The 14,908-nt window shown below is 40.2% G+C and overlaps 3 protein-coding genes across 8 annotated transcripts in view; 1 reads left to right on the forward strand and 2 right to left on the reverse strand.

Moving 5' to 3' along the window:
- Positions 1-5,361, forward strand: part of loxl2a (lysyl oxidase-like 2a) — a 33,966-nt gene extending 28,605 nt beyond the window's left edge. The window contains exons 11-14 of the mRNA XM_046075962.1: positions 635-750; positions 986-1,122; positions 1,405-1,516; positions 3,396-5,361. Of these exons, the coding sequence (XP_045931918.1) occupies positions 635-750; positions 986-1,122; positions 1,405-1,516; positions 3,396-3,466 (436 nt within the window). The 3' untranslated portion in view covers positions 3,467-5,361. The remainder of the gene's footprint in view (positions 1-634; positions 751-985; positions 1,123-1,404; positions 1,517-3,395) is intronic.
- r3hcc1 (R3H domain and coiled-coil containing 1) lies at positions 1,693-10,592 on the reverse strand. Of its 6 annotated transcripts, none has more exons than XR_006829074.1 (10): positions 10,442-10,592; positions 10,077-10,219; positions 9,104-9,241; positions 7,285-7,822; positions 6,903-7,084; positions 6,606-6,676; positions 6,413-6,508; positions 5,761-5,872; positions 4,793-4,909; positions 1,693-3,067 (listed from the first exon to the last, which is right to left on the reverse strand). XR_006829074.1 is itself a non-coding variant. In XM_046075966.1 (9 exons), exons 2-8 carry the CDS (start codon positions 10,178-10,180, stop codon positions 5,763-5,765), a joined length of 1,239 nt encoding a protein of 412 aa, XP_045931922.1. In that variant the 5' UTR covers positions 10,181-10,219; positions 10,442-10,592; the 3' UTR covers positions 1,693-3,067; positions 5,761-5,762. The 6 variants fall into 6 exon arrangements, 4 of the variants coding, with proteins under 4 accessions (XP_045931922.1, XP_045931919.1, XP_045931920.1 ...); XR_006829073.1 differs by having other exon boundaries at positions 5,732-5,872; XM_046075966.1 differs by lacking the exon at positions 4,793-4,909.
- Positions 10,593-10,818: 226 nt separating this feature from the next.
- Positions 10,819-13,728, reverse strand: LOC123987470 (golgin subfamily A member 7-like). Its single transcript, XM_046076412.1, has 6 exons — positions 13,577-13,728; positions 13,055-13,177; positions 12,818-12,970; positions 12,593-12,694; positions 11,930-11,989; positions 10,819-11,627 (listed from the first exon to the last, which is right to left on the reverse strand). The coding sequence occupies exons 1-5, from the start codon at positions 13,697-13,699 to the stop codon at positions 11,942-11,944; spliced, it is 549 nt and encodes a 182-aa protein (XP_045932368.1). The 5' UTR covers positions 13,700-13,728; the 3' UTR covers positions 10,819-11,627; positions 11,930-11,941.
- Positions 13,729-14,908: the final 1,180 nt, after the last annotated feature.

Raw genomic sequence — 14,908 nt, forward strand, 5'->3', positions numbered from 1 at the left:
GATTTCTGTTGAGACATTCAGATGGTAGGTCAGTATTTGGCGTAAACAGAATGAGAACATGGATCCATCATGCCTTGTTACCACTGTGCAGGCTGGTGGTAGTGGTGTAATGGTGTGGGGGATGTTTTCTTGGCACATTTTAGGCCCCTTAGTGCCAATTGGGCATCGTTTAAATGCCACGGCCTACCTGAGCATTGTTTCTGACCGTGTCCATCCCTTTATGGCCACCATGTACCCATCCTCTGATGGCTACTTCCAGCAGGATAATGCACCATGTCACAAAGCTCGAACCATTTCAAATTTGTTTCTTGAACATTACAATGTACACTGTACTAAATGTGTGTGGAACGGGAGCTTCGTGCTCTGGATGTGCATCCCACAAATCTCCATCAACTGCAAGATGCTATCCTATCAATATGGGCCAACATTTCTAAAGAATGCTTTCAGCACCTTGTTGAATCAATGCCACGTAGAATTAAGGCAGTTCTGAAGGCGAAAGGGGGTCAAACACAGTATTAGTATGGTGTTCCTAATAATCCTTTAGGTGAGTGTATAGCCTATATACACTATAAACTGATAGATATACTGTGTATAGAGGATGTTTTAACATTGTGTATTTTCTTGCCCAATCCAGACATTACCACAGTATGGAGGTTTTTACAAACTATGACTTGATGAGTTTAAACGGCACTAAAGTGGCAGAGGGCCACAAAGCCAGCTTCTGTCTGGAGGACACTCATTGTGACGAGGGTACAGCTTTCTTCCTTCCCTTTTCATTTTTATTGAATACTGTGGCTTTGTGGAGAATTATGCTACTGAGTTCTGGTTTAATATCATTTCCTCTATTAAGATTTCTTAAACAATACAGTAAAAACATGAAAAACTGACATGTGACATGAAGAAACTATGTTTGATGAAAATATATTAATAAAGCCAGGTCTGAATGGCATAATACCAAAACTTACACTGCTCTGAATGCTGACAGGTATTCAGAAGAGGTATGAATGTGCAAACTTCGGCGCACAGGGCATCACAGTTGGCTGCTGGGACACCTACAGGCATGACATTGACTGTCAGTGGATTGACATCACAGACGTGAAGCCCGGTGACTACATCCTTCAGGTAAACATTTGGCCTGCCAGTCTAGCCATAGTAGATACAGCACATCTGCTGCTGGAAAGATCTCATCTTTCCAGCAAGATCTCATCTTTCCAGCAGCAGATGTCATCATCATCAAGACTTTCCTCTGCGTCTGCTTGTGTTTGGCATTCCATCTCTACTGCCAGTAACTAAATCTGAATTAGTTGGTCCATTAGTAGCACTTAAGAAAATGATTTGTATATGTATAAATGGAAGGGAACATTGTTTTCAGACCATTAACAAACACTGTTTTTGCACTCCCAGGTCGTGATAAACCCCAACTATGAGGTTGCAGAATCAGATTACACCAACAACATTATGAAGTGCCGCTCCCGGTATGATGGACATCGGATATGGACATACAGCTGTCATATAGGTGAGACCAAAACCTTAAAAGGATCATAATCTCTTCTGTATTATGGATAAAATAATATTAACAACGTTTATGGCATCAAGTGCAGTGGAGAATGAGGCTGTGTTAAAGCCTATTTGTACTTTTCATGAAAGGAGAATTCACCTTAAAATGAAATGAAGGCATCTTTCACACTCTAGTCATGGGGGTTTGAACTTATTTGATTCCACAGAATTTGCAATCAAATAATAAATGTGTTTTATACTTTTCACCAGATATTTAAGGTTAGAGTCAGAAATTTAACATTGTTAAGATAATTAACATTTAACACTGTTACTGTCTACTGTCCACATCTTGGCAGCACTGTATGTTTATATAACATTTACATAAAACATTGAAACGTCTTTAACAAAATGAATCAACTTAATTACCATGTACAGTTTTCATATTTCCATGGGATTGTGCAGCATTTAATGCTACTATCAAGTCTTCTTTTCCCTCAGGCACAAAAGATCATTTCAGGTTAACGTCCCATTTCAATTTGACAATAAAATACTCTCAGCATCTTTTACTGAATACAAAACTCATACACCAGGTAAGATTCATGTTAAATCAATGACAAAATGATACAAAACTGACTTTTCAGTAACAGAGAGCCCAGCATATAACAAGTCTCTGAAACACAAACTCAGTTTTCTTTCATGTGGAATGAGAAAGAAATTGAACACTGCCTCTGCGTTAACAATCCTACGGTAGTTTGTTATTTAGAGGAAACAAATAAATATCAAAAACTGAACATATTATAACTCGCTTATAATACTTTTTAAATGAACTAAAAAATTACAAAATCTTATTGAGTCAAGTAAGTTTTTTTCCTTTACAACCGTGTCTCTCAACTGGAACGCTGGCACCTGAAAACCATACTTAGTGTTATCATTTTAACAGATCAGATTCTGTTAATGGATCTACATTATATTTGTCAGCTGGAATTGTGCATTCCATATTATAAATCTACCTGTGACTACAGCGCGCAAGGTAATAATTTTGACCAAATCCTGAGAAATAATCTGACGGATTTCAACGTTAAAAAGAATGACTACTTACACAGAGTGATGCAATCAACCCTGCAACACCTGAGCAAGGAGGAAAGAAACGCCTTGCCTGGAATTTTAACACCCTTGAAACGCACTTTCAAGGCAACATGCAATCAAATCAGAACAAGCAAAGAGCTTTTTTCCCCCCAGTGCCTTTTCTATTTTAAATCACCGCTTGCATCGGACTTTCAACAATAATGTCCAACAGGGTGAGGTTCAGCAACAGAACAGACACTTTGAGGCTGGTGGTGATTCACTGTCTTGCTCAAGGACACTTCAGCAGGGGTGGATGTTGCTGATGTGTGGCAGTCAACTCTGAAGAGTCTCCTCCTTCACCATGCAAACCTGCTGCACCAATCAGAGAAGCAGGCAAACAGTCTTGGAAGGTAGTCGTGCTCTTAATAATCAGCTAGCTGTTTGTGGCCACTGTGGAGCTTCTACAGAGGGCCAGTGAACGGAGGCAGAGCTCTGCTGGATCTTTCTGTAGAAAACAGAAAGTTAAGATAATATTTTAAAAACGGTGTCATATCACAACATGGTACAGAATAAAACCTTTGCCAAAAGTTAGTGGACTTTTTTAGACAAACATTTGCTTGATTTTGAGAACAGTCCACTTTACTGTTTCCTAGTTGGGACATCACTGGTCAGCTCATCACGTCGGGGGGGGGGTTATTGTCCGAATGGTGCCATTTTATCAGATCAAAAAGAGTGGCGCCCTCTTAAAGTTAGCAGTGTTCAGAATTTGATTGGTATCATGTTACATAGAATTGCTTTTGTCTTCGTCATCCTTTCCCTGTCTGACTTCACAGGTGGCTCACTGAGTTCAGAAACAGAGGACACGTTCCCAGGATTGCTGACCAACCAGCTTTCACACAGGTAGACCGAAGACGGACAACGCGGACACTCTGACATTAGGGAAGTGTTTATTAATGTTTGACAACCACTAGAGGTGCTGTACTGTTTTGCTTCCTTGGAGCAGTGCTGGATTGTTGTTGGGCTCAGGGCTCAACTGGTACAACGGACAATGATTCAATGGGAAAATGAACTGCTTGCTTACTTAATCTATTAACCACATTCAGCTATGTGTGGGTTCTTATCGCTTATCGTGTCTTAGTGCTTTTGTTGTCAGTGAAATGAAGGTTTTAACCTGGTGCTTATTGGTAAAGATGTCAGGGAGGGTTGCAGCCAAATAACGTATTCAATCAAATGTGCCAGCAGTTGTCTTGTAAGCCAAAGTTTGACCAAAGACTTTGGGAAAAGCCTCAAACCAAAAGGCATTAGATGATGTTGGGTTTGCATTGAATGGATGAAAATAGTCGACTGCTAAATGTGGTGCTACAACTGAATCTCGCACTGTATGTTCTTCCCACAAAACAGGTGAATTGAACAGGGGGGTGTTTAAATAACATTTGCTTCCACAGTATTGGATAGTTAAAGGTTTTAACTAGTAACTGAAAACAAATGCAGTACATTATTATAATTACTGTAGATAGTGTCTTTTTTTCCTTTAACTTTCTACAAAGGATTACAACTTGTAACCAAAACTGTAAAACAGGCTACCAAATGTTGGATTTATTTTTACATCATCTAGGGTGACCAGAGGAGAATGGATGAAATTCGGGACGAGGCTACTGGTACATTCAGTGTCAATGAACTTTAACACACGTGAACATCAAAACAACAACGCTAAAATTGCTTATTTTTGTTCATGAAGTCACCTGTCTGTCATTAGGAAAAACACAACAACTGTGGATATGCAACAGTGGGTAAATCATGATCTTTTACCTGATTTCGATTTTTATTTTATTCATTCATCAGTGCGGTGTCTGTCACATCTGTCTGCGCCACGTGCATGTTGTGTTTCTATAAATAATATCACAGAGTACTGTCTAGACCGGCTCTTTTATGAGCGCTATGAGATAACTGTTGTTGTGATTTGCGCTATATAAATAAAATTGAATTGAAGATCTCTCCGCCGTGGTTGCCTGAAGCTACACTTTCCCAGTCCTCGCAACTGTAACTTCCACTAACCACAAGAAAACAAAAAGGGCAAAAGAGCATGAGTGTTACTTTGTGGCTAGAACATAATAACGCTGTTGACACAATGTACAGATAACCTGTAACCCCAGCTGGAGCAAGAGAACAACACAACGATCAGTATTTAATGATTAATTAGGCTAGAATCAGTTTAATTTTCGGGACAAACCGGACAGGAGTCGGGACAACTTCTCGTAATTCGGGACGGTCCTGAATTTTTCGGGACGTCTGGTCACCCTAACATCATCTGCCACGACCCCTCCAGTGCTGAATACAGAAGATTCATCTATGACAACAGTTGCTTGGATTAGTTTCTTAGAAAAGCTGTTAAGAACATAAATTGTCAGAATTAAACTGACAGGAAATGCGCTTTTTTTTTTCTCCCCTTCTGGGATTTCATGTTCCATATACTTGAGCTCACTTTAAGAAAAATGTTTTATTTATTGATTTGTTTTCTTGGTTGCTACAGTAGACACATTTTCATCTTCATGATCCATGCATGCCCTCAAGCTTCTTTCTCCGTGAGTTTGGTGATTTTTGTTACATTATTGCTGTCAGGGACTATGATATGATATGGATGTACTGTAAAAGCCACAAATATGTAAGTAAGTAGTATATGTATGTGAAAATTCAAGGGTTATGCAAAGGGGTATTTGTTGCTTGCTACTTGACTGTTTTGTATGCATGGATGAATGTGGAAGAGCATTACATTTTTTAAATAAAAATGGTCAAAGCACATCCCAATTTATATAATGTTTCAGTGTATGGAAATGTTGGTATGAAAGGAACCCAGGATGAAAGAGACACACAAAGCTGTAACATGACAAATGTACTGTATATTCTACAGTTAAATATTTTACATGTGCTATCCCAGGTTTGGTGTTCTGATCTCTAGCAATCAAATCACAAGGGCAGTTATAGTTGGACACAAAGACATAACCACAGTGTTACTAAATGTGACAAGAATCCTTGCATGTGATTAGATAAAAGGCATCTCCCCCCAAAACTAAAAGCAACAAGAAAGTCATAGTCACAAAGGAACAACGGCCAACCTTCAGGTCACAAATAAAGGTTACTTTGTGGACTTCAAATGCCAAAAACACATCACCTGCATTAGCCAACAGAGTTAGCAATTCCCTTCAAAATCGCTGCACTCTCCCTCGTCCCTGCAGCCCCAAGGCTCTGGTCACCATCCGCTGGGCTACAGCACAGTCTGTCCTGGGACGCTCCTTCACTGGCTGGAGGAACTCTGGAACACAGCACAAACAACCATCTGATCCACATCATCCAGTGTTAAATCAAATTCCCTTTCTGAATACAAAGTGTTACGGCTGTATGTGTTTCCCTGTGCTGTGTCCATGTTTTCTGTCCTTCAGTTCTGCTCTGGGAGTGCTCCAGCTAATTACCGAATAAGGTCCACCTGGCCTTGGAAGGCGGGCTTTAAAAGTTGCTGTGCAAGTGTCAGGAAGGGACCTTCTTGATATGGGACTGCTTGCCTTGCTGCCGCTCAGCTGGGGCATTTTTGTGTTATGTTCTTGTGTTTTTGGTGTTCTTAATTTATCGTCTAGTTATGTTAATAAATTCCCTTGATTTGGTTGTTTTAAAAGGTGTTTATTTGTGTTGAGTTTGGGTCAGTGTTAGGTTGTTGTTCGCCCCATGTTGCCACCAAAGGGTGGGGCGTAACAAAAGTACCACAGAAGTTGTCAACTAAATTATGGTATGATCTCCCGAACCACAACAGGCAAATTTATTTCAAGTAGCTACAGGGCTCAAATGAAAGTTATCTTACCTGCCCATCTCATGGCTTTGGCTTTGGCCTTTTTACTCCCTTCAGCTAGGGCTCTTGTCTTCAGCATCGGATGGCAGATGGAGAGGGCATGGAGTGCTGCATATGACACAATGTATATACACACATTTTTAGTCATTTTCATTCACCTTTTAACCTCAATCCACTACATTCATTGTACAGCGAGGACTCCCACCTGCCGGCTCACTGGAGAAAACCCCCAGGGCATGTGTGTTGTCTATCCACTTGATTTTCATTCCGCCATCACTGAAGCAGACAGGAAAGTACTTAATGAATTTGGTAGCTAGATTAATTGTTTGAGATCTTCTCAATTTACGAGATGGGACATACAGGACGATTTCTCAAATATAAAGTTTTTGGTGTAGAGTAAATACAGAAAAACTTTAAATCTCAAAAATGAATAAACTTAAAGCCATGCAGACAAACTGACAGATGTGTAGAGAAGTTTAGGATCTAAGCCCCCTGCTTGCACCTGTACTCTGTGAAAGCATCCAGGAGGTCCTCTGTTCTGAATATAGCTGGGAAGTCATAGATCTCGATCACGTGGCGAAAGTCATCCGGGTCGATAGTGATACACATGTTCATATATATGGAGTAGTCATTGTGAACATGCTCAATAGAAACAGCCATTGTCTCTTTCAGATGTGCCTTGATCTGATGAGACAAACACAAAATAACTGGTTATATTTTATGGTGCTAATGTGGCCTCAACATGAAAGAGGTTAATGTAATATGAATGTTAATCCAAAATACTTATGTTCAATACATAAGTAATGAACAATGGAAAATATATTATAATAACTATAGTAATTATATTGACTAAAAAATACATAAAAATAAGTGTGTAGGCTTACCTCTTCAGTTACATCACTGCATGGCACACTAGCAAGGTCTTCCTTGTCCTTCTCCTCATCCTCCAGAGTTATGTTAGCAAAGCAGGACACAGTCTCGTCCCAGACTACAGGCTCAGCTTCCTGAAGCATCAGCACCTGAGGACAAAGTGCTGAACTGTCAGCAACATGGCTGAGGATACCGTCCGCTACACTGGGGAGAGTTTCCTGTCTGGATGTGGATAAGGACTTAGAGTTCTCCGTAGTTTCAGGACAGGAACACGAGTCAGATGAACTGCTGATGCAGCTACAGTTACTTGAGGCTGGACCGGATGACACTTGGTCTGCCGAGGGTCCTTTTGAGTTTTGTAAGGACAGTCTCTCCCGGGCAGCTCGTGGCAGGTAAAGGGGTTTGTCAGGCCTCTTGGGTCCTCGGTTTCGCGATGGGATCAAAGATTTAGGCTTGGCATTGCCCTCCATCTCTTCCCTACTTCTACTTCTTAGGAGCTCTTCACACAAGCTGTTGTTGCTCTCCAATTCACTGTCTTCCTCTACGTCACCCCTACAGAAAAATACAGATGTCTTTACATAGGAACACCCACTTAATGTGTTCAACATTATTTAAAAGAATCAGGGATTTAGGAAAACAAACAGCAGCAATGTGGGGGAAAAGTATTATTATTAGATCACTGGAAAAGATCACATACTGAGTAATATGGCAGTATGCGCGCAATACCGAGGTGCCATTGAGCAAGGCACATAACTCCTAACCGTGGCGCTGTGGCTACCAATCAGTCTTCTGACATCTTTACACATCAACTGCATGTATAGGTTTCTCTTGTGCGTGTGTAATAAAGAGTGTAAAGATGATAATAAAGTAATTCTTATTCACAGCCATGAATGTTGACTGTTGGAGCCAAGATTGTTATTGCACATCAAATCTGTCGATAGTTTAGGTACCCATCGTCTATCGTCTGATGATGATTTGAATGCAGATAAGTTTTTTTAAAGCTAATCTGTAGGGTTCTGAGAGTGATAAAAAATGTTTTGCTCTCCACACGGACTGTTTACCTACATGCAACCAACGCCCGCTCAAACATGATTGGTCAATACTACTCTGACTACAAACGGAGAGCAGAATTCTTCTGATACTAAAATCTTGTAAAAGATACGTTATAGAGATTATCTAGGTACAAGCTGTAAAGTTGGTATTAAAACCTACCTTGAATGAACACTTTTCCTTCTTTAAATTTAACTTTAACTGTCAGTCTTAGCTGTTAGTCTGCGTTTCAATCGCATCACATACACCTTTTTAAAATACTGCACAAAAGGTGAATATTTAACTCTTAACATGTCACAATTACATGTATGAACTCCCACCTGATCACAACAAGTCAGTGTAACGGGAATTCCAAACATATTGCATGTACCCTGGACTCGGGGAGACTCATGTGTGATGTGATCTGTGTAAGCGTCACAGTCGAAATATCTCTGTTCTCTGTGTTATCCAGACTTCAGGGACAACGCGTCTCTGTGGGACGATATGATTGACCCTAAACCTGGATAAATAACACGCTCACTCAGCTCACCTCACTCATTCGAGCATACATGTATACAGCATATGTGTGTTGCTGTGAATCCTTCTGCAGAGGATTTGAATAAAATTCACAGAAAGACAAGTGTTAGCCTGAGCTGTTTATTTGAAAACTCGAATTGCCATCACATCGGTTTCTAGTAGTTTTTTAGATGCATAAGACCAAAAGTTTCAAAGATAGATTTAAGTTTGGCCAACAATGTGCATATGATCTACTTTCAGTATCTACTTCCAGTCTACGTTCAGTACCTGAGCTCAGAATGGCAGACGACCACCCTACGGCACCAGCTCTCCCCGACTGAGAAGGTGGTGAATTCTGGCCAGTCCTCTATGGTCGTGTGGATCAGGTATCGCAGTCTGCTGGGTAGAGGGGGGAACAGCAGCACACTGCACGGGGACACAGAGGACATGACATCAGAGAAAGACATTAACACATTACACGACACATTTTTAATAAACAAACTTGCTGCTGAGGCTTTAATGTCATTGTTGATAACCTTTGTTTAAATAGTCTCATTGAAACCAGGAGGTACAACAGCATGAAAAAACACGGCCAGTGGGAAGATACACCACAAACACAGACAGTCACACACTAGAGCATGTAAACCTCTTCTCTTTAAAAGGCCCTTTATGAACTTTTTCATGTATCCAATAGATGACCTGTTCAGTATTTAAAGCCTTTCACATGCAAAGTACTGGAAGGCAGTTTACCCAGGTTAGCTGGGGCTGCAGGTACCGCCTTGTGCTACCAGAAGTTACAAGAACACAAGCAAAATGCATAACTAGAGAACAATCAGCCAGCATGGATAAGGAGAGAGCAATTGTCTGTGGCCACTGCCTGTAAAACCATTTCCTTTTGGAGGTTGTCTTGCTGATGCCTCGGTAGTGCACCTGTTCTTACTTTCATTTGCACCAAAACAGGTGACACTGATCGCTAATGCTTCCTAACATCATATCCCTGAAGTTTATGTCCATGCCATACTGTGATGAATAAGTGTTAACAGTGTATATCACAGTTATTTATAAGACTGTACGTCTTTGTCAAGATGACAGGAAGATGCATAATGGAATGATGGGTTCTTCACAATAAAACACTTTTTGTCTGACAAGCAAACATCTGTAAAGTTTCATTAACAGAGTTTAAAACAATCACATGATTAAACTGTAGAAACGTTAAGCTGGCCACTTATATGGTCCATTTTCATAATGGACGTTAACTTACCTGTTGCGGCTGCTCTTCTGTTGGTAAGTTTGCAGCTCATCCTTGACCTGATGCACGAACTGACATTCATGCTTTGGTAGATACCGGTTATCGGGAAATGCCATCAAGACGGGAACGCCAGGGTGGACAGAGAAGGACGGGGCCTGTGGACAGAGTGATGAAGTTCACTTATTACCGACCTAATGTCAGCTTAATTAACAAAATGCAGTATGCGTGTGAGCAGTAGCTACCGTGTGATATGTTTTAACTCCCTAAAACTAACGTTACCAATTCAAAACAAAGCTAGCGTTAGCCGACTTTGGTTAACGTTAACGCACGTGAGGTTAATCGCTGGCTCAAGCTTGTAGTAATTCAACTGGGCTTACCGTTTTGGTTCACGTGCACTATTTTGACTTGGGGTTGTTTTACTGAGGTGCTGTTGACATATGAGCGCAAAGGACTACAATTTAAGTCACAGGCAGCGGTGGTTCAGCATCATTGTAGCCATCATTGTTTAGCTTCCGGAGGCAAAAAGGAATAACATATCCGGTCTGTTTTTCAGAATAAAAGCGACACTTACTAATCCAGGTAAACCATACTGAAAAAACTGCAGGTGTTGGTAGGTTTATGTGCTAATAATTATTTAAAACAATTAACTTGTTTTGGAATCCATTTCCCACACATAATACTGCAGTCAGGTTTCTTCAAAGCTTTATGCACTCCGATATTTGAAATAAGGTCAAACACAAGGAGCTCTGCAGACTTCAGGAAAAGGCTATTTATTAAGAACATTTGGAAGAAAAGTACACCAGTTGTATCAAACACCAACTTTTGCAATTATTTGTGGAATTCGGTGTTTAAAGGTCTCTGTGGTGTTTGGTGATAATGAAAAGGGAGAGGACATTCGCAATATAGATACTGAATCTTATGGGAAACGTGACAGAACCGTTGACCATGATTTAGGAAACTGATTGCAGTTGTACTATGACACAGCAGAGACAGACATATCTCAAAATGTACTCAGTGATGTTATTATTTTGTGTTAACAGCAAACATGCTCCACACAAAAAGTCACAAAAAACTCCAGTTCAGAACTTCCGATTTGTGTTTCACAAGACATGATCCACCCTCGCCCCAAAAATAATCACACTCACACACAGATGCAAAAAACATCTGCCTCAACAAAAGCTACAACCAGCATGTTAATAATGTGGAGCACTGCCCATAAAAGAATTGCCGTTTATGGACTGTGACAACAACTCCGTCCCAACCTATTTCTGAATCAGTTCTTGGCAAATACACATGTTATATTATTTGCACTTGCATTTATTATAGTCACATTGGCACCATTCATAAAGACCGGTCTGGATCACCTAGGGCATGATTTATACATCGGCACATGTACAAAAAGACTTGAAAACACATTTACAAAACTTAAAAGGGTAGGCAGACGATAGAGTACTTATAAATAACAGAGAAAAGGATCAGATTAAAATTATATACATCCATTCAGGTGAAGCAGATGTCTGAATGTGTGCTGCCAGACAGATGAGGAGTGTCTGTTTCTTTCCCCTATACAGTGAGGTAGAAAGAAAGAAGAAAATTGTGTTAGCATCAACAATAAGCAACAAGTATTGACAATGGAGATTTCAGTGTTCATTTATGTTTTGACTAGCTGGTAGTAAATGCGCTGCTAAGTGAGCATTATGAAATGAGTGAGCACTATGAAATGATGGAATTAAAAGCATTCAGAGATCCGTTTTGTGAAAATCCCTTCATAAAATTGTAATTTCTAGAGTTAAGGGAAAAAACGTCAAATAAGACCTGACCAGTCGACCTGACTCTTAATTAAAAATACATCAGTATCTCCATACCTGAATAATTCTTTATCTTTCAGAACCAATACTTCTGTCTTCAAAGATGGTAATTTCAATCTAGAAGATAGCAAGTTAAAGGAAATGCACAGTACTACATTTTACTTATATAATTAACAACAATTGCCTTTTCTTAGCATGCACAAGGTTGCACCAGTTATGTTTAAATGTACTACTGACATTATGGAGTCAAGTACAGTATTTTCTAAGGTTAAGAAGACATTAGTTAGTTTAGAAGTGGTGTGTAAAATTAGGTGCATGTATAACCTGACCAAGCATGGAGAAGGAAATTATTTATAAATGGGCAAGGCAACATTATCAACACCTACCAGTACTCCTAATTTGACAGTATATCAGTATAACTTTAGTAGTTTTCTACCCCACTGTTTACTGTCATATGTCAACACACTACCTAGGACAGTTATGGCTGATCTGGAGATAAATCATTACAAAGACCACTAAAAAACTGAAAATCAAAAAAGCTGATCAGCCTCTTTGTATCACAATCATCAATTATCACAATGTGGACATAGTAATGTGCTGCTATGTAGAACTAAAAAAAACAAACAATACACAGACATACTCGTAGGACAACATACATAATGCCTCCATTAATTAGCCCTGGTGATGCAATTCATCTGACATTAGCTAGGAGAAGGATACGACTCTGAGGCCTCTCTCTATGGGGTCAGTCAGCAGCAAGCCCCTGGGAGCATATATCTTCTCATTCTGGTCCTTAATGTACCTGGTGATCTTCTTCAACACCTGCATACAGAGCGACAGACAGTAGCATACACAGTTAAGATAAAGGCTGAGATGTAGATCTGTCAGACCCGCCAGAGACAAAAGTATAAGCTGATGATATAAACAATGTTGGTGCAGTTTTACCTTTTCATAGTGTGTCTCCATACAGAGGAAGATCGTGTAGGCAGTCAGACAAGCTAGGCAGCCCTCCAAATAAGACTTCCCCCCGAGTTTCTCTGCCTCTGCATACAGGTTGTTTAGGGTGTGGATGGTCTCCTCAAACTGCTGCTTATCAAGCTGTAACCACACAGTTTAGACATTACACACAATAGTTTAACATTCAGTCAACCATCACAACGCCCATGTAAACATTGCACATACCCGTGGCTCAAGTTCAGAGGGGAACTTGGTGTGAAACCTGCAGATGGTTCCTGAGCTGTAGTCCCTCTGAACAAACACCTTGGAGGAGACAGCGGGCTGCTGGAGGTCCTGTAAGCTGTGGGTCTGGAAAAACAAGGCTGACTTTCATGAAGAGTAACCAGGACGCCCATGCTAATGTTACACAGGTTTATAACGTTAGCTAATCAGTGTACACACATGCTAACGTGATTAACAAGCTAACAGCTACCACAACATAAACATTTCTTCTTTCTCACTCAGCTGACAGTTGACACTGTTAATAAAACTGTTGTAAATTATGGTTATATTAGAAAATCGTTCAATAATACGATCCATTAGCTAACAACACGTTAGCTTACGTTAGCTGGTCAATCAACGCCGCTGGAAAATATGACAATGTTAGCCTGTATCATAACCCAAATCAATAAATCACCGTAATATGTTAAATATTCAGCCATATAATCACGCGTCGGTCTTTAAAATTAAAATCCCAAACCCCCTTACCTCAGCCATAGTGGACGATTCCCCTGATGGTACTGCGGCTGCGCACCAATGCTCCACCAGCTCATCCTTTGTTTTCACAATAAAACTGTCCTTTGCGTAGAGGTATTGGTTGTGATTGTACATATTTATGTTTGTGTGTTTTAGTTATTATTATTATCATTATTATTTTTTGTCTGCCGCGCCGGCTCAAATTCCCGTGAGCTGGAATGAGATAGAAACATGAAACTTGCGGGAATAACTGGAAATGGTGTGCATCAGCTTCGGCCACATGGTGGCGCTATAATTAAAGCTTAAAAATGCTAACTTTGAAGCTCAATGTGCTCTACAAAAAAGCCTCAAGGACTATTAAGGTCTGCCTAGAGTTTTTTTCCGCCATTTTGAACTTTTTGAAAATCACATTTTTGACATCTCCTCCTAGACCGTAGCTCCGATTGCCACCAAATTTTCAGTGAATCATCATTGGATCAAGCCTATTAAAAGTTGTATAAAGCATGTCGATATCTCAATTACTTTTCAAGATATGGACCAATGAACTTTGAAAGGGGCGTGGCTCTGGACATGAATGACCACAAATCAGCAACCGTGGGGCCGATCATTACAAAACTCACAGGATATGTCCTCATAAGTAAATGAAACATGCCGTGAAAGTTTCATTCAAATCGAACACCCAGGGGCGCAATAAATGCAAACAAAGTGCAGGGGATAAAACGCAAAACAGGCAACAAAATGCATATTGTTTGTCCAATCAACACAGAACTTCCAGGATATGTCTACATAAGCACCTCACACATACCCTGAAAATCTCGTTCAAATCCACCACTAGGAGGCGCTATAAATGCATCGTAACTGGACGTGGAATGATACAAATCAGACTATACACTCACCTAAAGGATTATTAGGAACACCTGTTCAATTTCTCATTAATGCAATTATCTAATCAACCAATCACATGGCAGTTGCTTCAATGCATTTAGGGGTGTGGTCCTGGTCAAGACAATCTCCTGAACTCCAAACTGAATGTCAGAATGGGAAAGAAAGGTGATTTAAGCAATTTTAAGCGTGGCATGGTTGTTGGTGCCAGACGGGCCGGTCTGAGTATTTCACAATCTGCTCAGTTACTGGGATTTTCACGCACAACCATTTCTAGGGTTTACAAAGAATGGTGTGAAAAGGGAAAAACATCCAGTATGCGGCAGTCCTGTGGGCGAAAATGCCTTGTTGATGCTAGAGGTCAGAGGAGAATGGGCCGACTGATTCAAGCTGATAGAAGAGCAACTTTGACTGAAATAACCACTCGTTACAACCGAGGTATGCAGCAAAGCATTTGTGAAG

The sequence above is a fragment of the Micropterus dolomieu genome, linkage group LG18 (assembly GCF_021292245.1).
Source record: "Micropterus dolomieu isolate WLL.071019.BEF.003 ecotype Adirondacks linkage group LG18, ASM2129224v1, whole genome shotgun sequence".
In the NCBI taxonomy this organism is placed as follows: Eukaryota; Metazoa; Chordata; class Actinopteri; order Centrarchiformes; family Centrarchidae; genus Micropterus; species Micropterus dolomieu.